The sequence below is a fragment of the Anser cygnoides genome, chromosome 20 (assembly GCF_040182565.1).
Source record: "Anser cygnoides isolate HZ-2024a breed goose chromosome 20, Taihu_goose_T2T_genome, whole genome shotgun sequence".
Taxonomy (NCBI): domain Eukaryota; kingdom Metazoa; phylum Chordata; class Aves; order Anseriformes; family Anatidae; genus Anser; species Anser cygnoides.
The window spans coordinates 5,744,911-5,769,602 of NC_089892.1; the positions used below are offsets into that span (position 1 = coordinate 5,744,911).

Here is a 24,692-nt window from a genome sequence, read left to right on the forward strand (position 1 = left end):
AGTAATCAGAAACTGTGCAGGCCCGTCACTTTCTCTCCCTAATTAGTAGCATTAACCCTGCTATTGCTTAAATAACACCACTAGGAGCATTTTCTGGGATGCAGTGACATTTCCACAGCCAGGGGAACGCAGCCCCGTCCCAGAAAGACTCCTGGGGCTGGTGGGTTTGAAATCAGGCACCGGGGCACAAACCAAGCTGCCCAGCCAAACGTGAAGCGTTCGGAGGCGACCCTTGTGCCAGCAAAGGGGCCGGCTTGTTTGCTCAGAGAGGACATCCAGCGTGGGGCCAGCCCTCGAGGGCACCTCTGCAAATCCCACTGGGGCTCCCTCCCAGCTCTCCTCGCCCCTCCGAGCACGCAGCCCGTGCAGCACAAGCTCGGGATTTTTCCTTGCTCGCGGCACACCCTCTGCCTGCTCCCCAACGCGCTGCCATGGAAATCCTGGAAGCGCCGGGTCCCGCGGTGACATTTGCTGCCTGTCACCGCTGCGATGGCGCAGGGGGAAGCCGCTGCCTGTGCCCCCCAGGGCCAGGAGCACGCTCCACGCCTCGCCGCGGGAACTGCGTGGGCTGCGCAGCCAGGTCTGCGCCCACAGGGAGCTCGTCCTTCCCCAGGAATTCACTTCGGGGTTTAATAAAGCAGCGAGCTCTTTTTTTCCCCCAGGACGCAGCGGGGCCGCTGGCCTCAGGCACGCCGCCTTCGCTCCACGTGGGCCGGCCGCGCTGCGTGCATTTAAGGAGCATCCCCAGGAGCCATCACGGGGCTTCCAACACGTCCTCGTTGATTTTAGCATCCAGATTAGGGTCTCCTCGTCACAACTGCACTGCATGTAAGCAGCAGTGCTCAGCCCCCTCCCTAGTGCTCTCCAATTCACAAAAAGGCCTTTTCCTCCCTTCTCCCCCCCTGCAGATGTGTTCAGATCTGAAACCCGGCGGTGCTGCAGGGCTGAAGGAGCCAGGGGTGCAGCCTGCGGGTCCCTTGGGCACGGCCAGCACCAACGCTGCTGGCATTTGGGGACAGGGCAATACCCGGAGCTTGGCCAAATGTGCATTTAGATGGGAACTGGGGCAGGAGCTACCCCGGGGAACCTGGTGCTGGAGAGGGCAGCGGCAGGCAGCCTGTGCCAGGCCATGAACTCGGCAAGCAGAGCACACGCAGCCCATGCCCTGCCTCCTGGGGAAAAGCCAAATTTTGCTGTGCCTGAAAATCAGGGAGTCGGGCGGCAGCGAAGGCTCAAAGCCTAGGATGGGGGATGAACGCACGCGCGAGGTTAATTATATCAACTGCAAAAAGAGCGGCTATTTTAAGGTTAATACTTAATGATCGTGAGTCAGAAAAAAAAAAAAAAAAAAAAGCAAAAGAAATCATCGGCGTCAGCGCTGGCCGCTCCACCAGACAAGCTGTGGTCACTGCTGGCACAGAGAGCCGCTGAAATAGTTGCTTTGGAGTTGAAAAAATTCCGGCGGAATGAGTTCAGTTTCCTGGTGCCACAGCCGCAAGGCGAGGAGGCAGGAACGCGTCAGCTGGGCCCGGTCACATCCTCGCCTCCCCTGGTGTCACCCTGGGCTCAGACAGCAGTAATTGTACTCACGTGTGTGGTTTCACGGCAAGGGGGCTGCGGGCGGATCCAAACGGGGCTCTAAAGCTTCGAGCTTACCAACCAGGGGGTTCCCGAAGCTCTTTTAGGCTTTACAGATGGGTGACCGATGCTGCTCTTGCTTTGCCCCTGGTTTCACCGCAGGCCACGTCAAACACCCAGCGCCCGGTCCTGGCAGTCACCAGCAGAATTGGTTGGATAACTGAGCCACACACGGCTAACAGAGGCCTCCGAAATCAGGCCTTATGACCCCAAACTGGGACACGAACACCAGCAGCTCTAGTGGTTATCACCAGTATAAATTTAGATAGCACAGCCTTTTAGTGCCAATACGTAGCATGGTTTTGGACAAAGCACAACCGACATGAAGCACAGTGGATCTTCGAGTAAATGGCTGCAGCAGCAGTGCCTGCGGGTTCTCCTCCCAAGGAGATGGAGTTGCAGATGGTGAAACTCTGGCCAAGCACGGAGGAAGGCCTGGAGTCAGGCACCACCACACGCAGGCTGCCCATGCAGCCGCAGGACTGACGTGCAGCCGATGCGCTGAGCGTTACCATTCGCTACGCTATTAATTTCTCTGCCAAATTCTATTTTTTTTTTTAATTATTTTTTTAAGACTATTCTCTTCACAGCCTCCGGGGCTGTCATTGTTATGCTAACGTGGGAACCTGCAAGGGGTGGCAGCGGGAGCCCATCAGCTGCGCTCGTGTCAGTGCCGAGCATTTGGCTGAGACAAAGCCAAGCAGGAGGCAGCGGCGCACGATCTTCCTTGGTGGCACGTCACAAATCCCAGCTGGCACCTGGGAAAACACCTTCTCTTCTTTTCTCTTCCCTTCCCGCAGTGCAGGAGCCGCAGCCCAGCCTCCTGGAGCCTTCAAACGCCGCTCGCTACTGGAAGCAGGCAGCACCTTGGTGGGGAATAGAAAAGGAAAGGCTCCTCACGCTGCCAGCCCAGCACGCGCTGCGCAGCGGTGCCTGTGCGAGGGAAGATGCCAGCCGCACGGGTAGCAGCGGCTTCTTGCAGCCAAGACACCCCAAGACACCCCCACAGCTGCCACCAGCACCCTCGGGGCTGGAAGAGGGGTTGGAGAGGCCGCTTCACCACCCTGCGACTGTGTGAGGTTACTTGGGCACCGTTCGCCAATTCTACCGCCCTGCTCCAACAGATGTTTTTACCAAAAAAAAAAATCTGAGAGAGGCATCCCTGTAAACGGCAAGACTGAGACCTAAAGCTTTTATTTTTAGAAATACATCAGAGCCTTCAACACAGGGAAGCTGCTTTCCTGCCTCCGTCCCTGCTCTGAAGGTAGCTCGGTGGCCGTCCATTAAATTCTCAGCTGAGAGCACTTGCAGGGAGCAGTTGCGGTGGTTTTCGCTCCACGAGCCAGATGGAAGGCAGCCTATTTCTGAGATTACCTGCGAGTCGTGTTCGACCATCAGTGTCTTGGTGCAGGAAGCCTGCCGGTGGCGTACATCCTGTAGGTGGCGGTGGCCCTGCTGCAGCGCAGCCCCAGGAGCAGGGCAGCGCTGGGCACTGCTCCCCTTGGCTGCTTTTAACACAAGAAACAAGCTTTTGGAGCAAGCTTGGTAAGCAAACGGTGCTCTCCAGCTATTTCTGTCCACCCAAACCCCATTGTGCTATAGCTGAATTAAAAAAAAAAAAAACCTCAAACGTGCAAAAACCTTCTTGTACCTATTTTTCAAATCTCATCGCCATAAGGTTGTGCAGCTGCCTCCCACAAGGCTGCTCTGATTCACGGTTCCGCACGGGCACTGTGGGGCCGGTAAATCCCGGCAGGTATTTCTGCTCAGCTTCTGCAGCAGCAGTCGAAACCTCGACTGCCCAGGAATACAGATGAGGGAGCACATTTCCCAGCCTCGCTGTACCGGGGCACGTCAGCGCTCCTGCCAGGCAGCAGCCCAGCTCACTCAAGGTATGCGCAAGGTTTAATGGTGAAACAAAAAGGAGCCTCCACGCCAGCAATTAGGCAGGCAATACGCTTCCCACGGAGATAAGCAAATGGAAAAAGACCAAGTCGGGCATTTAGTCCAGCTCACGGCTGATAAGGGATTGTTCCCCGCAGTATATTTAGGAGGGATCTGTCCAGTCCGCTGTTCATTATCGGAAACAACACACAACTTCCTCCATTTCTCCGGGGAAGATTGTTTGCAGCAAAACCCATCTCCTTGGCAGAAGGCTTCTCCTGACATCTTTTTTCCCTCTGCTTTCATTCCTTCTCACCTCTCCACACCGCAGCCCTGGGGCCCCACTAACGAATCCCCAACCCGTTTCCACAGCTCTCCCCGTGCAGCCGTTTTGTATAGCACTGCGTCGTCTTTAATCATCGCGTAGTCAGGCTCAGAGCCTTAACTCCTGTAACCTTCTGTCATTGCCCAGTTCTCTCATCTCAGTCACTGCAGCTGTCCTTTGTAGTCCCTCCAGTTCGGCCAACACCTCCCGGTATGAGATCCATCCTGAAAGAGGAAAGTTTGGTTTCTCCCAGGAGATGCGGATCAATACTTTCTTTAAGAGCTGAGCCAGGTGGGGGATTCCTCCCGACTTCCCAGAGCTCCTGTGGAACAAAGCATCCAGAGCAGCTCCACAGGAGAGGCACTTTCAGCCAGGCAGCAGCCGAGGCACCGACAATCACCTCCACACCCTGCAGGAAGAGCAGGGGGTGGATTGGTAGGGTGACAGACTGCCAGCGGGCTATTGTGCTGCCCTACAAAAATGGCTTGAGACCGCAGATGGCATAGAAGATCAGTGACTAAGAGCAGTCTTCCTGGGAAAAAAAAATAATTGTATTTCCCCTTGGTGCAGAAGCCCCATGATGTTTAACAGCTCCTCCCACTGAGGATGCTGGAAGTCTCTTGCCAAGCTCAGTGCAATCATCCCAAGAGGGAGCAGTAAGCTCTAAGCTCTCCGCTCCATTTTGATGCTCACCTACGCCACCTAACACCACCCCAACAGCCCCCCTGACGTTCCTGTTCATTTCATTCAGCAGTACAAGAGTCATCTTACGCATTGCGTCTCAGCCACCCCACTAGAAATATTCTACGGGGGGAAGCAGTCACAAGAAAGCAGCGCCACCCTGAGTTACATTATTTTCCATGAATGGGACTGGAGAGAAGAAATGGAGAACATGCAGTTCCTATTATCTCAGACACACGAAAGCCTTCGGCTCCTGACTGAGGACCCCAGTATCAGGAGCAGCTGTGCCAACGCAAGCTGTGTTATTACCTCGCTGTTCAAAGCAATTTGTTTTTATTGACCATTCACTATACAGGGCACCACAACACGCTCCTGCTCATTAGAGTCTGTCAGTCAGAAGGCAAAAGAAGGGAAAAGCAAGGTTTAAAGAGAAGACAGATCTTCGCAGTCATGAAGATAATCTTGCTAGAGCATGAGCGCTGACAGCAGGCACCCTGTGCTGCAACGAGGAGCTGCACGCGATCAAGACAGCTCAGAATTTCAGACACTGAAAGAAAATCCTCAAAGCAGGTAGAACCATTTACCTCCTCTGGTCAGGACACCCACAAACATGCATTCAGACACGACACATTCAGGGAAGCTTTGTTAGGGCTCTTGTTTATCCTCAGCCCTGTGCAGTTCCACCAGATGATCCCTGCCTGCAGTCAGCCTGAACCACACGGAGCTCTGTTACCGTTAGGGCTCGCCTCCCACCGGGAGGACAGGCAGAAATCAAGATTTTTCTCACATAACCCACACTTGGTCTCAAGCTCAAGTGTGTCTTTTCACAATTCAGTCCCCCTTGACATTCCCTTCCATTACAGCTGAACTGGTTTTGGTCCAGTACAACCAGCTCCCCTGGAGCCCCGTGTAGTACATCAGCGATGAGTTTGCTGCCACTTCATGGGGAGATGTTTTAAGGTCAAACATACAACGGACAGAAAAAGCAGAGGATGTGCAGTTGGGAGAAAGCAAACCCCCAAGAACTACCTGCATGCAGTTTGTTTTATTCTACAGCAGGCTATTAAGTCCCAAACCCATGTACTTTTTACAGTTTAGCTCCCCAGTAAAACACCACCCACCCAAAAGCTCCAGGCGATGCACAAACGGCTGCTTGGGATTTGCAGGGGAGAGAACACAATCTATTTCTGACACTACCCCTCGGTGGCAGCTTGGGAACTATAGGATAAACTGCAAAGCGTTCTGAAGACCTACATTCGGTGATGAAGGCCATATGCTTTTGAGGCAGGGGGTGGATCGTCAGGGAGAGCACTTTGTGGAAATACTCTGCCCTCCTCGTCCCTGCCAACCCAGGCAGCTTGCAGAACTGAAATGCACGCTCAGACCCTGACATCTCACAAAGAGAACTACAATAGTCCCTAAATATCCTCAGCCTAGCCTAAAATCAAACCTGCTCCTTTCTTTAAAGCAGTACTTCCACAGAGATAATGGCACTGGATAGACAAGGTTATTATGGGTAGAAATCTGTATTTTCAGTAATTTGCCTCTGGTCCCAAGGTTCAGAGCACCAGCTCCATGTCCTCCCTTGCCCATCAGGCTGACACCGAGCCCTGTGGCACAAGGAGCCCCCGATGCTGGCTGGCAGCAGCGAGCCCTGGCTGCGTCTGCCTTCCTGCCTGGCTGAGCCTGCGGGGCTGGGAGAAAGGCTTCATTCATTCGAGACTCAGACCACAGAAACGCTGCTGATGTTCACCTTGCAAAGCCAAAAGGCTTCTCTCAAAGATGACGGGTACGCAGCTGATTGTTGTGATTTGGCCCCTGTACCCACAACAATGTTAACGGCTGCAAGGGGATGTCAGGCATGGGGAAAATAAGGACTTTAAAACCAAAGGTCAGCTCGGTTACTAGCAGTTCAGAAGCAGAAAACAAGATGCGTTAAACTTTCTAGTCATTCAATCTTTATTTTATACATTTGAATCACAGCAGGGAAGCCAAGTTGCACAGACCATCCTGATTTGTATCTGTCTTGCTTCTCTTCAAATACTGGTTGCTGTTCTTTTAATAAAGCTTAAAAAAATACTGAAAAAAGTTACTTACACATCCGAACATGAACTGAAGAACAGGATAGTTACTGGTCACCAAAAACCCTGAAAGAGGACCTTGCTGTACAGGAGAGTCTTTGAGCTCTTTTGGAGATCATTTACTAAATGAATTCAGAGCTATGTTGTACAAGGTGCCCTAAAGCTGCTTAATGATACAAGAGGATCTGGAATTAATTATTAATAGGTACTGAAGGGAAAGGGAGGCCATTTAGACCCATCCTCTGTTTTGATGGAGCAGGTACCAGCCCAACATGCCAGTATCCTAGCTACAAGAGGAAGTGCTTCGGACAACGTGGAGGTCAGGCTCTACTTTATTACACAGAAAGCAGAACACCAAGTGAAATCCCACAGGAAAATATTTATTAAGAATTGTCCTTTCTACAGGATTGCTGCAGTCAAAACATAAAGGGGTTCTTCAACCAGTCAACCTAGAAGGAGTGACTCTTTTCCTCGGCCACTTTCTTCTTGTACTATCACTTCCAACAAGTGTAGCATCTCAGTATTTTTCTTAAATCCTGTTCCAGCCACTTGCAAGTACATATCATGCAGAGTTCTTACAGGATCATTGCTATTTCCAAGCAAACTACACGGGGGAAAAAAAAATGCACAGCTTTCTATATTACTAAGTGATTAATACGCCTAACAGCATCATACCCAGCAGCTACAAGAGAAGCCAGATTAAACTGATTTAGCAATCAACCCCAGGGAACACGGGAACATTGGTCAAGTGCCTCTGGGGAGCACCGCCTCGTCTTTCGTGAAACATTCGGGTTACTGAAGTTACACACAAGGTCACAGGTTTTCGGCAGCAGAAGTCCAGTTATGTTTCACAAATCACTGTGCCTTCCATCTACTGGAGACCACGTCTCCATGCTTTTTACAGAAGTGAAGAATGGGGAAACAACTTATGATTGAGATGGAGGTCACAACGGAGAATCAATAAAACATTTGCTTTAAAGTAACAGTAGTCTGTTAGCTATTGTTACAGGTCAAACTGAAGGAGACAAACGAGGCAGTCTGAAGGAGCAAGCGTTTCCTTCAATACCTGCGCTTTTACCTGATTTTGTAAGAGCTAAGCAACTTCAGTTCTCATAGAGCTCAACAGAACCTACAAATACCCAGTATTTGCTTCTAATGCAGCCAGGCAATTTTCAAATAGACACACACTTTGTCCATTTGATCGCCACTGTTCAGCCTGCATTTCTCCTCTTTAAGAGGAGAGTACCGTAAGGAAAAAGAAGAGTTAACACATTAAAAGCCTTCCACTGGACTTTCACCAAGTGTACACACTGGAGTGGTTAGGACGTGCCCTTTCGTGGCCAGCAGGAACACTACAGCACTTGACATTTTGGTGGATGCACACTCACACTACAGAGTCCACCTAGTTTAGAAAATACATCTCCTACCTTACTAGCTCGAAGACAAAATACTGCAATGCAGCAAATTTTTACAACATGCTCCCAGGGTATGCCAGCATGGAAATCCAGGGACAGGGCAGTCAGATGGAGAGAGACGGCGAACAATGCACTGCGCAGATCACAACATGCTGAGTTAGATGACAACATTAAAGAGCATCTTAATAGGACAGCATGTGGCTTCTTCAGCTAGAACTGCTACGTTTTGAGGAAGCAGCAGCAATGTTCCAGATGACCCCATTATGTCTTCCTATCTTTTAATGTGTCTCTTGATGAACCATCAAGGAAAATATTTTCAAGTCTGAAGAATGCAAGAGTCTGGCAGCTGCACTGCAAGGTCTCCTATGGAAGACAGCTTGCTGAACAGTTACAGCAGTAAGGAGGAGTCCATCAGTGGCGTTTGTATGCCATCATCAATAGGGATTTATTGGGGCATAAGCTGCATTACAATTGGAGAATGAGCCGATCTTTTTTCTCTGCAGAGGGTGCCGAGCACTCCACAGCAGCAACATATGTGAATGCATTCATAGCCATTTACTCAGCACTGCGCCAGACCTCCCTTCCCAGGGCTCCTCTCAGCTATACTGCCGTATACCCAGTGATTGTTTTGGCTGCTCGCTTCTGTAGGAGGCAGACAAGGAAGTAAGGCCGCATCCCAGAATGATCTGCACAGCCACAAGCAGCTCTTCCACTTTCCCTCCCTGTGAAAGAAAGGGAAAGTCTGTCTTCCTACCAGACTGACAGCAGTCAGCACATGAAAGGCAACCACTGCGATTATCCCGCCTGGCGAGCTGCTGCTTTTCACTAGCAGTAGTCATGCACTTGTCACTTGTGCAGATGTGGGTTTGCCTTGGGAGGAAGGGGGAAGGCGCAGTCCTCCCGTTGATGCTCTGTGGCACAGCACACACCGCGCTGTGCACAAAGCTCAGCCGCTGCCACTCTCCCCATCCTTCAACATCCCAGCCGCTGTCCAATCCAACGTGCAACCTCACAAGGCAAATTTTCCAACCTGCTCTGAGGACTTCCGCGCTATAAAGTGGAAATTCACTTTGGACATGGCTGCAGTAGGAAAATATACCTTTTTCTTTTTTACTTGTATATCCACATATCATTTATTTTTTAATGCATCTGACAAGTCACTGTTGTGCTGCTGGCTAGCGCCCTGCATTAAGTGCCAGCTGAAGTTGGTTGTGCAGCTGGTTGCTGAAGCTCAGAAAGTGAACTCCAGAAACAGCTCTTCTGAGAACACTTGCAGAGTCCTACCGTAGCTTTTCATGCCAAGACAAAGTCACCCATTTCTTGGCCTCTGACTAGGAAGGCAGGGTCTTGGCAGACACAACTACACTTTATGCAACGTTAGCAGAAAAGTGCACATAAAGAAACCTGAGACTAAGGTAAAAGCATTTGTCCTATCAGCGGCTTCACTGATGCTGAGGTACGGAACCGACAGCTGTTTGGAACCAGCTCGGCTCACGCTGGGACCCCAACACAGCCACCGGTGTTTTGGAGCGAATCGCACCCATCAGAATTCCCCATTCCATCCACAAAAGGCATTAAGAGGTTCTAAGACAGCATTGTGTCTGGATTAACAATGTGTTATTGCACTTCTGTTCCTGACAGCAAATCCTCACATACCTCAGTGCTGACAGACTTCAGGTCTCCTGGACTACTCCGGGCAAAATTTACAGCCTGTTTGAGTAGCCCTTTGGGAGCAAATAGTGACACTTCCCCAGGGACAGAATAACCTTGCAGAGAAGGAGAGGATCACTTTTTCAGCTATTGTATTTAACTGTGTGATGTGCTGGGGCTGCCTACGTTTGTTTACAGTTTTAATTTCTCACACCTCAGCTACTTAATATGCAAAAGAATTTCTCCTACTGAAGGTCTAAAAGGGTGTTACATGATGTATGAGCCTTTCTAGCGGCGTAGCCTCTGTTTTCACTAAAACTTTATCTTCCCAAGACCGCGACAGCAAAAGTCAAACCAGCTCTGCTGCAATTATTGTGCAGTTACAGCTGAGGAGAAAAATATAGAAGAGGCCTCTGCACCAAGATAAGAGGGTTATTCTTTTGCTTTATCTGAAGAAAAACCAGTTCCAGGTATCAAAGCAGGTAGATTCATTTCTACCACTTCGATGATGAATAGAATCAATACCAGGGAAAAGAAGCTGCAACTGGAGAAAACAACGCTGCTCTTCAAACAGCAAGTCTTGGTACAGCGTGCTCACTTGTTAAGAGCTCTACAATCCATGTTCAGGACTGAGAAAGTGGTTCAACGTTTCAAACAAAAAACAACCCTGCAATACAAAAAAAACTTCACCTGCTTCTAAACTTGAAGAATGAAAAAAAACTTGCTGTAGTCCTTTAATCAGTTGTGCCCCAGAGATGCAGTCTCCTCAGTCAAAAAAAAAAAAAATCTCCTAAAAGTGTTTGTAAGACATCTTGGCACATCTGAAGCTCTGTGATGATGCCTGTCCCTGTATGTCTAATACCTCCACATGAAGATTAAGGCTTCATTAGGTCAGTGAGTTATACTTGATTTATTTGTCTTAAAGCTTATTCCCGTTACATCCGTGAACCACTTCTGTCCTCCCACAAACTAACAATCCATCGCTATGCCCTACTAATACAGCTACAGGCACTGACTCACCTTTCTAGCGATACCCAGAGCACTAGAGATAACACACTGCATTTGTAACATGTCTCTAAGTTTAGACTCCACTGCAGATTTGCAGCTGATAGATAAGACTTCTGTACTCGCAGGCATTGAACGTTCTGGCCATAACCCTCTCCTTTCCAGAGGAAAAACACATTTATGACTGAGAGTTGCACTTGCCTGGTTTTCACAGCAATACCGTTTTGACCAGTTCAGCTCACCTTAAATAGTTCTATCACTACATAGCCAGAGAGGTACAAGTCGCCATCCAGAGGGGCAAAGCAATTCAGGATAATGGTGAGCCAGAGATTCATGCTGCAGTACATTTGCTGGACAGATTTCTACTGGAGATCCTGGTACTGCTTACACGGTGCCAGGAAGGAGTGTCTTCTGAAATACCTTGAAAATATTTCAGAATGCAGATCAAAGTACTTTTGGTCACAGCTTAAAATTCGTTTAAGACTGCATGGCAGACCCCTAAGAAGTAAGCATCAGTCCTACACCTCTTATGTACTTGTCAGGTGGGCACGAATCAAGAGCAACCCAATTGACAGGGGAGAATTTACATTAATGCTTGTTGTGCTACAGACTGGTGTTTTTAAAGAAATCAGTTGCTTGCTTCCTATACACCAATACATTTGAAAACCTGATGTGTTCAAGTGGAAACCTGCAGGAATAAGAGAAAACACTTCTCAGTGTTCCCACCAATGCGAGCACTGGTGGAATTCATCTGATTCAATACCCCATTTAGTTTGTCAAGTAACTGCAGTTATTTCTACTCATTTGTTTTGCTATATTTTGTCCAAGCCAAAAGAAGAGTTAAAAAAAAATACTTACACCTCTTTTCTTCTTTTCCCCACCTTCTGTGATACTTTGCATTTCCCAGCATACGTTACATAGCGTGTGTATATATATATATGCACATTATATAAAATATATACTTTACATACACACTAAAGGTCTCTCTTCACGTTAAAATTACACATTCTGAAGAACGCAACCGCAAACAATTCAGAATACCTAACTGATCCAGAAAGGGGAAAAAAGAATAAGCCACCCAAAATCCCTAGGAAAGCTTCACACTCCTTGCAGGTACCAAGAGATCCCATTTTCTTACGATCAGAGGAATAGTTAGATTTCTGCACTGCTTTGCTCCCCCTAGACACACCCCACTCTGCAGTTTCAGTGTTGGGAAGTGCTAGTTGCTCCCTTTCCACTGAGTAATATTAATAAATTAAAAAAGTTTCTGCAAAAGTGCTGCCTTAGTCCAGTCCATCATGCCATGTTTTCCCACTCGCCCCGCGGCTCTGCTGAACCATTCACCACTTTCTTGACCTTCTTCATGCCCTCCATTACTCCAGAAGTCGTCACCCTGGAAAAGAAGGAAACAACATCAGAATTTGAACTGTAACACCCATTTTGCCAACAGCCCATGCTTCTCCTGCACTTATCAAACAACATTTCTCCCAAGTGACTCCTTACCCAGACCTACCAGTCTTGATGTCCTGCCTTTCCTATTGATACCATTTTGCCGACCAGGCATCATCCTGGACACACCACTGACGGGTGTTGGGAGCAATGCTGCTGTCCTTGAGAGTCTCAAGACTCTCCTCATCTGCCATTAAACTAGAACAGACATACATAGGCTGGCTCGCAGTTTCCTGTTCAGACCAGGTGTCACAGCATTGAGAGAGGGCCAATCCTTTGTGCTTGGCAATGGGAAACACAGAAGTCCCAACAGCCTTGGTGTGCCAGGATCTGCTATAACTGTCTAGACAGGAAGAACTACCACCGAGGCCAGCTGACTTAGTTGCAGTTTTATCATAAAGATTGTTTATCCACTTATGCTTTACAGGGTTCAGATCAAAATAAACTACAGCATGCTTTAGAAAAAAAAGGCTCATGCTTATGGATCCGTATGCCAACAGTAACCACGCCACAGTCCCATCTACACTGCTTTCACCTCCTGAAGGAGCCAACCTCAACAAACCCAACAGACCAAAGAAAACCAACGTAGCAGACTGCAGAGGATCAGAGCAAGAACAGAATGTAACATCAGAAACAAACGTTTAAGACATTTGTATCAGTACAAATGAGTGCAGCTCCTTAGTTAAAGCTTCTTCTCATGGTGGAGGAGATAAAATCACGATGACTGGTAATAGACAAGGTCTAAACTGCACTCAGCTGAAACCACATCATTTAGTTTCCTTCTCTAATGTAGGGAAAGCTGTATCAAAACAGCATCAGAGACACTGCAAGGGAATAAGCATTACAATATTTGCTCATACTCGAAAGAAGTATGGGGTTATTTAGTAAATAACCAGCTGGTATCACATTAAGTTTGAGCAGCTTGCTTTGAAACTTTTTGCTCTATAGCTGAGCACCCTTAATTAGGTGCATGGGACTTGCTCCTGCATTTGCAATGCTTTTAACGTGTACCATGTCTTATACAAATGCACACGCTGTGGACGCTGCCCCAGGTGAACATTATTAGCTTAATGCACACCAACTCCTGTTAATAGCAAAATTACTCAATGAGCAGCAACAAAACAGAAGAGAGGTCATCCCATTTATACCAATCCAAGTCTGGATTTGTCGTGGCAATCTGACCATTGAACTGCAAAGCCTCATAATGCTGTTCAAACACTAGGCAGACCGATCTGTTTATCCAGCTACAACAGCACCACTACTCTCACAACCACCTTGGCTTTCCAGCAAGCTCCTCAGTCCTGTACCCTTCTCCCTCGCCACACAACACAGGCTATTCACATGCACCAGACATTTGCTCTGTTCTTTTGCACTGTATGATTCTCATTCCACACAGGTATTTTTTTCCTACAAGTGTGCTGCAAAGGTTATTTTGGATGCTGGAAGTAAGAGTAGCAACAGTTCAATGCATTCACAAGGGATGCCTGGAAGCATACATAAAACTGTCCTGTTCGATGTCGCTGCTGTCAGTCTGTGTGTGCTTTCACCTGCTGTTTACCATGTAAGAATATTTGATCAGACTAGCTAACAGCATTTTCACGGTATCACCCAAGAGAACTAATCTTCAGATACACTCTTCTGACACCGCCCTTAGTCCCACACTAGATATCAGCTTCTGTTCGTGTACTCTCTAAGAATAATTTACCCAAACAAAAACTTGTACATTTTGTCATTCTCTAGTGGTGGCAAAATTGGGAACATCAGTGGTTAAGATGCTTTGGAATGGGTCTAGATAAGTTTGTGTTCAAGGAAATAAAAAGGGCCAGAAGAGCACAGATCAAATACCAACTTTATTCCCTATTGAAATAAAAACCAGGGAGATTAAGCAAGCAGGTTGCTTAAGCAAGAAAGACAGAATTAGTAAATGTTCACCTGGAAGAGATCACATCAAGCTTTTCAGCACAGAGAGCATACAGATCTCAAGTTCTCCCTGTTGACAGTGGTTTTCCCACAGCCACACAGGAAAAAACTGGGGAAACATGAGCTAGACAGATCTATCAGTGTAGATGCATAACTAATTGGAAAAGCATGCATTGAGATGTACTTAATGGTTTCCTGTCAAAAATGAAAGAACATTGAGTGTGGTTCCAGAGAGATCTGTCCTGGGTTCACTTCTACTCAATATCTTCAGTAATTGCCTGGGTAATGGAATAGAGAACTTGCTTATTAAATCTGCAGAAGACACTAAGAGCTACATATTTGAGAACAGGACTAGAATGCAGAAAGGTTCTGGCAAATTGAAGTAATGGTCTGAAAATTATGGGACAATGTAGAAAAACAACTATAAAGTTTACTCTTCAGAAATAACTGACTTCATAACTACAGAGTAAGGAGCTGAGCATCAATTCTTCAGGGATGAGTTTAACATTATAATGAACTATAAACCAAAAAAAAAAAAAAGATACTACCATAGCGATCCAACAGCAGTCCTACTAGGATATATAAATAGGTGCTTTGCACATGCTTGACACCAAAGTAGCGCTAACACTTGACTCACATCTAGTAAGATCCCACCGGGCACAGACTCTAGATTTTAGCACTGTACTTGAATGCAATTACAACCCATTATACATCACGAAGATAACAAAAACGATCAGAGTTTACAGCTCAAGGGGAAAGATCCATTTCCTACATTCATGGGGGGATAGGACAAACAGATACATACTGAATTTGCAGCCAGGTAAAGTCCTGCTATTTGTTTCCTGCACCCCCGTGCAATGATAGCACAGAACTGCGAGAGATTTGGGGAGGTGGGTCGGGTAAATTCCTCAGTGAAAATTAAAGACTGCCTGTCTGATTAGTGCTATTCTTGTCTCATGACAAGCGATCAGCATAACCCTTAAGGCCTCATTTCTTCAGACTGTTCACGCACAATGGGAAGTTCTCTTCCCTCTCAACATTAGTTCAGACAACATGGTTTAATGCCCAGTAAAATAAGGGCAGCAGCACCAAGATCAAGAACACTGCAATTCTCAGACTAATGCCCTGGGCAGTCTCTGAACTTGAGCTCTGACCTGCAACACTGCAAGTAAACATTCCTCAGCTGAACAGTTTGCTGAACTGCATTTCTAGCCCACAGATCAGTTGTAGCTGAAATGCAACAAATCCTTCTCACTAAACCATCTCTCCAGAGAGGACTCTGTCACAGAGAAAGAAAATCACTTCCAATGAAGAGCCTCATGAATCAGCCTGCCATGAAGCACAACCTGAGAGAGAGAGAGCAGAGAAAAGCAGCCAGCCAGGACGCTCAGCGCAGAATAGGCTGCCTCATGACACAGCAAGAAACTCCAGATCCCGAGGTATAAGCAAAGGTAGGTCAGCATTAGCACAGCAGTTCACTATGTTGAGGTTGTTTGTGGTGTTAAGTAAACACAAAGTCAGCCTCCAAACACTCAGTAAAACGGATTTACTGAGTTAAGAACAAAACCGTTAATGTTTTTTCCTGCAATTCTTCCTCCCGCATAAGTAACTTAACCCCACATGCATTTATGAGCACGATTTCAACCCAGATCTGTAGAAAAGCTCTTCTAAAGCAATGCCTACTGAGCTAATGAAATAACTTACTGCAAGAGTAAAAAACTGAAACTGCTTCCTCTGCCCTTCCTCACCCCACCTCATCTACTGCACCGTTTACATTCGTGTTCGTGCCCCAGAAATGGCATGAGGACTGGAAGCCTGACAGCTCTTTCTGCCAAGTGTGGCTGCACCTTTTCAAAGAGAGTACTTTAATCTAACAAACTGTCAGCAACAGGCCCACATACTGACAGAACAGGCTAAAGAAGCTGCCCGGCACAGAATGCACAGGGAGCCACTTTGTTGAAGATGAATGGCTATTGACCCTACTTGAAAAAGAACAGGCTGGTCCTTAGTTCAGGTTTAGTCATCCTCTCCTCTCCACCAGGGCAACTTCTATTGAGTCTGGTATAATTGAAATGAGTCTTAAAACATTTGTGGATGCTTTCTCTCAAGACAGGGGTGTGTTAGCTGAAAAAAAAAGTAGCTTTACAAGCTTATTACAAGTCACCTTCACTGTTCGTGATTCATAGAAAATTTTTTAAGAATTACAACAGTCTACAGAGGGAGGACTTGTGCCTCACGTTGCTTCTGTCACAGACACCTAGATTTCGGATTTTTCTTTAAGCTCTGCAGATTGCCACACTGTCCTTAGCAATATTTACATTTACTGCCACGCAGAGCTTTGTATAGTTTGCACTGCAAGAAAACAAGCATAAACTAGAGAGCTGCACTTCAAGCATCCTACTTTTCTTGCTGGAAGACAAGCAAGCCTGGAAAATAGACTTGCTGATCATGCAGCTCTCCCCTCTATTGGCTCATGGAAATGTTGAGCCTAAAGAAACCGAATGCTTTTGCAGCAAGCTTTTTTTCCCCTTTTAAAAAAAGATAAATAAAAACCCTTTTAGAAAGGAAAACCACCTTAAAGCCTGGAAATAAGACATGGAAGAACACCATGAATTTTGCAGCCTTTCAACTCTTCTGCCACAGCATCTGAAGACAAGTGGATGTTTATCACATGAAAGACAAAACACTCATACAATGGTTAGTCAGGATGCTGTCAGACACTTAGTCACTTGCTTGAATAAACCTTGATATTTTTCCCTATAGAAACAACATTTAATATTTATAAAAACAAAAACAGGACTAACAAGATCAAGTCAAAAAGAAACTTTATACACATGCATTGCAGTGCTTCACCTATCACAGAACGTGTACACATCATGCTTCTGAAATGTGTAAGCTTAACCTCCCTGATGCAGCTAGGGAACGGAAAACAAGACACTCAGAAATTATCCTCTGCCAAGTGCCCACATGGAATAAAACTCATAGTGAATCAGATGAGAAAAAACCCAGCAAGGCTAAGGGGAACACCCACAAGGCACAACAATGGAAACTCCCAAGGCAAAGACCAAAATGCCTTACTAGGAAGAGGCTCACAAAGAATTCTGATCCTCGAGTTTCTAGCAATGTCTGTATCACTGCTGCAAGATGTAAATCACTTGATTAGTTCATTAAACTTTAAGCTTTTTCCTGGCAGAGCCTCTAAAACTGAGCAGCTTCTCCAGTCCAGTGAAATCACTACATGTGAGAAATGCTTTATTATTAGGCCTAACAAAAACACAAACAAGTAAAAATTCATTAAGCACACAATGCAAAGTTAATTTCAATCTAGCAGGCAATCTTGCAGGAGCTCATTTCTGAACAACCACAAATCCTGCCACATCTTCCAGTTTAGATATTGCCTTCCTAATGAGGATGTTTGCTTACCAGCACCCAGACTGAGAACAGCTTCTTGTATAAACCCTTTAAACACATTTAAGTGATAAGTAATGTTATGGTCACTTGGATTCATCTTTCAACAAAGACGTTTTTACGAACCCAAAGCAAAAATAACTATGCATTTGGCAAGAACATCTCTGTTACTGGAGACATTTCTGAGAATTAAAGTCCTTGGCATGACATTTCAGGCTGGATTCCACCTCATGCATCTATCCTTGTAGCAATTCCCTAGTAAGCTCCATTTCTTCCTGAGCTAACTACAAGGGCAGCAAACATACTCTAACTTTTTTGCTCCTGCAATAAAAATTGGAGGAGCGTTGATTTATTTCACACAAGAACAGGTAAAGGAGATTTGCCAAACAGGAAAGAAACTCTCAGAAATAGAATTCCGTGCCTGTACATGAATTGCAGCTATGCATGAAACGCATAACTAGTAATAGATTAGGGTAGCTCTGCTCCTACAAGGCCACAGAGTGTAGCAATTATAACCACGTTCAACACTTCCAGCATGCTGCACATCTTAGAGCAGTTTCTATCATAGAAAACGAGTGTCATTTCTGAAACTAAGTCCTCAGAAAATCACTGCAAAAGAAATGGCAGGGATTAGGCTGACTCCCACTTTATAGTTGCTCCAGACTAATTCAGGTCCTACTGCTTTTGTGGTGCCTCGTGGTTTAGCAGCAAAGAAGTGAACTGTGAAAAGTACTGTTAAAACCCCCATCTCCTCAGCTCAGCATTACTTAAATTTTTGCAGAGCTACAGACTGACCTCCATGGTAGAAGGGACCTTACATCACGCTCATTTACAGTCAGTAGACTGGCAGTTTATTTTTATGATTTGTATGGTGGTTGCTTTTTTAACTAAGAAGATTTATTTTCAGACACACTGAAAATACAACGTTAATGACAATCTATAAGGTATGTTGATGTTCAGCAACATAGTCTGTGTTTAATCTGTTTAGCCTGGCACTTCTCTGGGCATCTTTCTGCCCCACGAAATGCTTTACCAGCTTATTCTACTCTACTGCAATAGGCAGCTCAGAGATTCCTAGGCATATCACAAGCCTCTTTGGTAGTTTAACATACACCAAATAGACACCTCATCTTTAAATATGCAAGCAGAACCTAATCCTTTTCTCAAATAAAGACTTAGAGATTAAAACAAACTGTTTATAAACATTAGTTTTCTCAGGTTGAGTTAAGAGGTAAAAGAGGGAGGTTCTTACACAGCTTCCATCTCCAAATCATCCTCATCATCTTGAGAAAGCTGTAGATATGGGTTGTCTGATGCTGGACGGAATTTGTACCCAGTGAGGACAAAGAACACAAGTGTGGCCATTTCATCCAGCAGCTGTAAGTAAAAACACAAGATTAAGTTCAGTCCTGTAATCCTTGACGGTCATGAAACACTTCTCATTCATAAGGTTCAAGATTTTATGGCCAAGAAGCCTGTGCCATAGCAGAAACAAAAAAGCAATTCCTGTCCTGTTATCATTAATCCCAGGCAAAAGGCTGTCAAGCTCTTTGTTCTTCCAGCTTTCCCTGTCACTCTAAATACAGTTACGACTCTAGACATCACTCCAGTGATTTTAAATAACTACAGCAAGACTTGGCTTTTAAATTGGAAAAAATACATATCCCGAAGTTGTCTGGTATTTTCAACAGTTAATATATTCCAAAGACTCCCTGCACGGTTACTTGGATTATATGTTAAGAAACCAAGTATTTAAAAGTCACTAGGCAAATAAAGCCTGTAAGTGGAAAAGCAAAAGCCTATTTCACTGGCTCCCTGGGGCCTCAATTACACAGGGCAAACCTGACTAATTTTTTTTTCCTCTTTTGTATATTCTTGATTAATTTCCTTCAGATATTTTTAATTTTAAAGGCTAAGATCAATAATGCAATTACTTTCAGGCATGTCATGTGTAATCCAGCAGCCTTGCTGGACAAACATAAAACTAAAAATACACTCCTGCCACCAGGAGCGATCAGTGATAAAAGTCAGGAGAAAACAGGGTGCAGCACTGCGCTTTGAGATGTTCTACCATAACATGAAGAACTCATTATGGATTTTTTTGGTGCAGTCATATTTAAAGATTACTAAGAAAAAAAATCAAGGAATGGATGTATTTTCCTTTGCAGACAAATACCTGGTACAGCCACTTCCACTGGAATGGAACAGCAATCTTTATGAGAATTGCAATGATCCGTGTGAAGTAAATGTAACACACAATCTGTGGGAAGAAAAAGGAGAAAGCATGTGTGTGAACAACAGCATCATCCTGAGTGAACCTCTTTTTCCAGAAAAATAGCTGAAGCAGTTCCCAGACAACTCATTATGTCAAATTAGCCCTATTATGCTCCTTCGATAAACATGGAAGATACGGGCTGAGGGCTCTGCAGCTTGTTGAACATCCAAATGACTCAGGCTGTTACTAACAAATTCAAGTTACATCAGAAAAATGCTTTAAGTATCAGGATTTTGTAGAACTGAAGAATCAGTACTGTAATTTATTACTCTTAACACTCATAAGAGTCTGAAATGAGACCGCTAGAAATCATTAAGAAGGCTATGCTCTCTTGGGAGGTATGCTCATGGCTCCCACTGACTTAATCAGAATCTACACGCATGCATCTCAAGGCACCATTTGGTCCCATGTTCAGTTTAGCAAGTTTGTAGTACGTTATTCAAGCTCATCAATTCAACTGGCAGCTCAAACTGTCTCCAGAGGATATCAGTAAGCATTACAAATAGCTGGAGCCAATTTAAAAGATAGAGGGATGCAACTGCTTGGAAAAGAAGGTAAGTTGCTCTGAGGATTGTAACCCAGTTGGCCAAGATGCCAAAGAACAGCACTGCCACAGATCTAGGAGCATCTCTACCCCATTCATCAGCTATGGTACCTTCAAAGAAGTAATCCATCACAAGGCTTGAATGACTTTGAAGTGTACTGTATGCATGAGCACAAGGTTTGGGTTTTTTTTGTTGTTTTGTTTTTGTTTGTTTACTTACCATAACATAGTAATGTCTGAAGAGCTTCAGCTTTGCTAGGTTAATGGCAGCTGTCAAAAGAACAAAAGTTCATCAGAAAATTAATCAAAATGAGAGTTTCTCCTGATGCTTGTCTACAAGGTAAGACTGTGACCAAAACTACGACTTGGGTAATTCCACACTAGAAGTTTTTTCCCCACAGCCTGCTGGGTGCTCTGAGGAATGCTAGTCTGGCTTGAATACATATTGGACAATCCCTAGACTGCGGTGAATGACCTCTTAAAAAGGCAATTCAATGAGATCACCTTTACACTAAATTTTACATATACACACACAACTTACAGCATAGAACCTTCCTCTAATGCTTATATGTTAACTACTCACTGTTGCCTTAGGACTGCCACAAGGGCCATGCTGCTTGACACTACCTCAAAGCTGCTCACATCAGCTGAAGGCAGAGAACATGTCAGGAAGTACTCGATAAAAGACAGAGGTTTTCTAGGAGGCAATCCTGCATCCAGGAACCATTGCATCTTGTTAAAAAACTCAGCTACTGTTCAACAGCTAAGCTGTATTCTCCATCACTCACTGCTCAGTCATAATTTACAAGTGGAATGGGGAGACATACTGCCCAGTTCGCATGGCAAATGCGTGTTTCAACCACAAACCCTGTGTGCTATGACCCCAGGCTAAGCTGCATTTATTGGACAGATTACATCAGCTCTTGAGGAACACGGCGCATATTCATGTGAATGAGCAGAGGTCAACACCAGATGGAGCAGCTGTCAGCTCTGGTTTAAGAGTCAGGTTTTAGAGGTGCAGCAGGATAACAGATACGGACTCCTGGTGGTTTTGTGACAACAGGAGAGGCAAAGAGTCCAAGATATGTTGACAGCATGCAGAGATGTAATTTAGAGCCAATGAACACATGTTGCCAGTTAGAAAACACTGCCACTCTCTTACTTGTATTCCCTCCAAGCCCTCCTTCTGTTTAAGGGAGATGGAAGTACAACACATGGCGCTTCAGTTTACCTGTGCTCCCTCACAGAAAACACCTGCTGCAAAAATCACATCCATAAAACACTGTGTGCATTTGCACATCAGATCTCTCCAAGGTTCACAACAATGCAAAATACAGTGTTATGCATCACAAAGAGAAGGACTAATGACTACAATAAAACGTTTCACTTTGTGGCAAAAACAGTGATACGTTTCTTATGAAAAGGTAACGTCAGATGTACCACTCAAATTGTGTTGTATTTTCCCACTACATAAGTTCCAGTAAACACAGATCATTTTGTTACAAACCTACTTCATTTTATCTAGAAACCAAGTGTCACTTTCCTAAACTTAAAACACTTCCCCTGAAACATTACAGGTAAGCTATGGCCACCCTGAGACAGATACAAACCCTCCTCCAGTGGGCACAAGATCACCACAGCACCTGACTACCTGAAAGCATAAGGTGACTGGCAGGTGAATAAAACTCAGCTAAAAGTTGTTCTGATTTAGTACTGCCCAGCGGCATGTCAGTTAAGAGGAAGCATAGCCACAGCTCCAGAGGGAGCAAACCTTAAAAAAGGCTTTTTTTTTTTTTTACCTTAAAAAGCAAACCTTATTTGGGAAGGAACACCAAATTTGCTTTCATGCAGCTAAAACTTGTTCCATGGCACACTTATCCGAACACCAGACAGGCTGCGATGGCTCTAGGAGAGCGTCCTTGTGGGGGCAATGTTATGGCACAAACTGTATGTCAAGAGCAACACTGGCTCTTGGTTTTGGGAGGATGGTTTCTTGTGGACTGCATATGAAACACTGAACATAGAATAGCACTGACTCTGCAACGTGGGGTTCTGGACTCCAGAACGCAGTGCCCAAGCTGTAGGCTCACATTTGAAGAGTATCTGCAGTCAAGCACAAAGAGCACTTCCCTGTGCAACAGATGCCAAGACTTGCAACTGCTAGAATTAAATCCTTGATAGCTAAATCGGCCCTGAGACATTACTTTGCTCACAAATGCTAGTTTCCCACATTTAAATAGCAAAAACGTATGGATTTTCATAGGTCTAGTCCGCCACCAGATAGCTTAATGTTAGAAGTTTTCCATAATACAGTTAGAGAAAAATTAAAACATAAGTATGCAGAACTAACTCACTAAATCATGAAGCAGAGAGGCAGTGTTGTCCTATTTAAAGAATTACATTAAGTGTGACCATGAACATCTTGTGATTCACCACGTATCGGTTTGTACAGAAAGATCTATTTTGAACTCAACGCATCCATCTCCAAGAACTGCTACCAACTGGTGCACTGACAGGCCACGAGAATTCCCAGGCTTTGTAGTTGAAGGAACACCAACTCAACAGCTGTGATTCAAACTGCCAGTCCATCAGTGTTTTAGTCAACAACCGAGTGAGCTGGGGAGTCATTTCTGTTGGATTCATGCAGCGCACAGGAGGAGGAAAGGATAGCGAAGCCAAAGATCTGGCTGCCAACTCAAGCATCACAATGCACTTCCCTCTCAACTGGTAGAGCCCAGCTCAAAATCTCACCTGCCCATCTGATAATCAATACCAAAGAGTCATAGCGTTACATCTAGATAACTGGAATGGCTAAGCATGGAAAAGAAGGGTGAGGGAAAAAAAAAAAAAGACAAGAAACACCAAAAAAAAAAGACTGCAGAGGCACCTTTGGAAGCTGGCTTGCTTGGTTATGACAGCCAGGTGCTCCCCCGTAGTTAACAACTTCAGGAATGCTCCTCTCCACTGTCAGATTCTAGAGTCAGTATTAATGCACGGTTACAAAATTCCACCAGTTTTTCTAAACAGCTCGAAGTTACAGCACACACTCTTCTGAAGAAAGTCCAAAATCATCCTTGCTTGTCATCAGCAGCTTGTGAATTGTTTTTTCACAGGCTGAAGGTGCTTCAAGCGTTAATTCTTGAGTCTTGCTATACTGGACACTTTGAGACTTAGGCTGACCTAGCCTGGCAGCCCAGATACCACCAGCAACACTCCCAAGAGGGTAGGCCAGCAACTGTCACAACTTAAATCACCTGCAGCCCCAGCCTGCAAAACTGTGATAAAACAGCAATCACAGCATGCAGTAAAGGTTAGGTAATTTTATATTTTGAGCATGATAATCATTCAAGGAACAGTGCCTAACTGCAGAGCATAAGAAAAGAGACTCTCTACCAAACGTTTTACAAACTAATTCATACCTGCATTCCACCTCTTTCATAGACTAATGAAGATGAAAGCCATCCTCCAAGATAGACTTATAAATTCTATAACTAGCTTCTTAGTTTCCCCTCTTCATAACCACTTACTTTAACAGCTTATGCCTGCAACAGCCTGATCTGCACTGATCAAAACATAACATGCCACAGAATTTTGGAAATCAATCACTTTTTCATTTTGCTCCCTGTGCTAATTTCAAATGCTGAGGCAGTCTGTAAGATGGAGAAAAAAAGCCAGACAGCGACAGCCCTGCACACTATCAGACAATAGCTTTCTGATGAGTAAATCTGAACTTTTCAGAATATGTATGTAATAACAGAAAAGGACTGCAGATAAGGGCAAAAGGAGCTCAAATTCAGACAATACAGTATGCAAAGACAAACCATAATGTGTCTAGAGCAAGCAAAGTACAGCTAAGAGTATTTCCACAATGCACTGCACGCTATACTAATGTGTACATTTGAGATGCAATCTGTGCCATGACCAAACAGTAAACAGAAGTCTTGTATCCCCCCACTCCCCAGCAATGAAGGCAGCATGCAGATTTAGACCTCAAAAAGCAGCTCCAGGAGTAACTCTGAGACATACAGCCCTATAATCTCTATGGCACTCTGCTTAAAAGCATTCCTACACCAGAAAGATGGGGTCAAGCAAACAGATACAGCAACTCTCCGTGTCATGCGTTAGAAGGTGGCACTAGTTCATCTCGAATACTCTGAAGCACATTAGCCGTTTGGCACAGAAGTCCCCTGTCACAGTCAGAAGAAATTCCAAAGTCCTGGATAAGCAGCGTGTCTCCAACACGTAACTGCCATTTCAATCTTGGATACCTACATCCAGGACGCCTGGAAGCAGTACACTAGAACATAACAGGTCCATTTCATTTCTCAACTTGCATTTCTCAACATTTCCCAGCCCTCCTGTGCTATCCACTGAGGTCTTGACACTTAAATCACTAAGCTTTATCTCAAGGTTTTGA

At 45.2% G+C, this 24,692-nt stretch overlaps 1 protein-coding gene across 5 annotated transcripts in view; it reads right to left on the minus strand.

The window, feature by feature from the left end:
* Positions 1 to 6,468: 6,468 nt before the first annotated feature.
* Positions 6,469 to 24,692, minus strand: part of GPR107 (G protein-coupled receptor 107) — a 40,326-nt gene continuing 22,102 nt past the window's right edge. For all 5 annotated transcript variants that reach the window (XM_066980791.1, XM_048054743.2, XM_048054741.2 and 2 more), the window contains 4 exons: positions 20,496 to 20,545; positions 19,633 to 19,716; positions 18,709 to 18,833; positions 6,469 to 12,072 (listed from right to left, as the gene is read on the minus strand). In XM_066980791.1, coding sequence (XP_066836892.1) covers positions 11,976 to 12,072; positions 18,709 to 18,833; positions 19,633 to 19,716; positions 20,496 to 20,545 — 356 coding nt within the window. In that variant the 3' untranslated portion in view covers positions 6,469 to 11,975. The remainder of the gene's footprint in view (positions 12,073 to 18,708; positions 18,834 to 19,632; positions 19,717 to 20,495; positions 20,546 to 24,692) is intronic.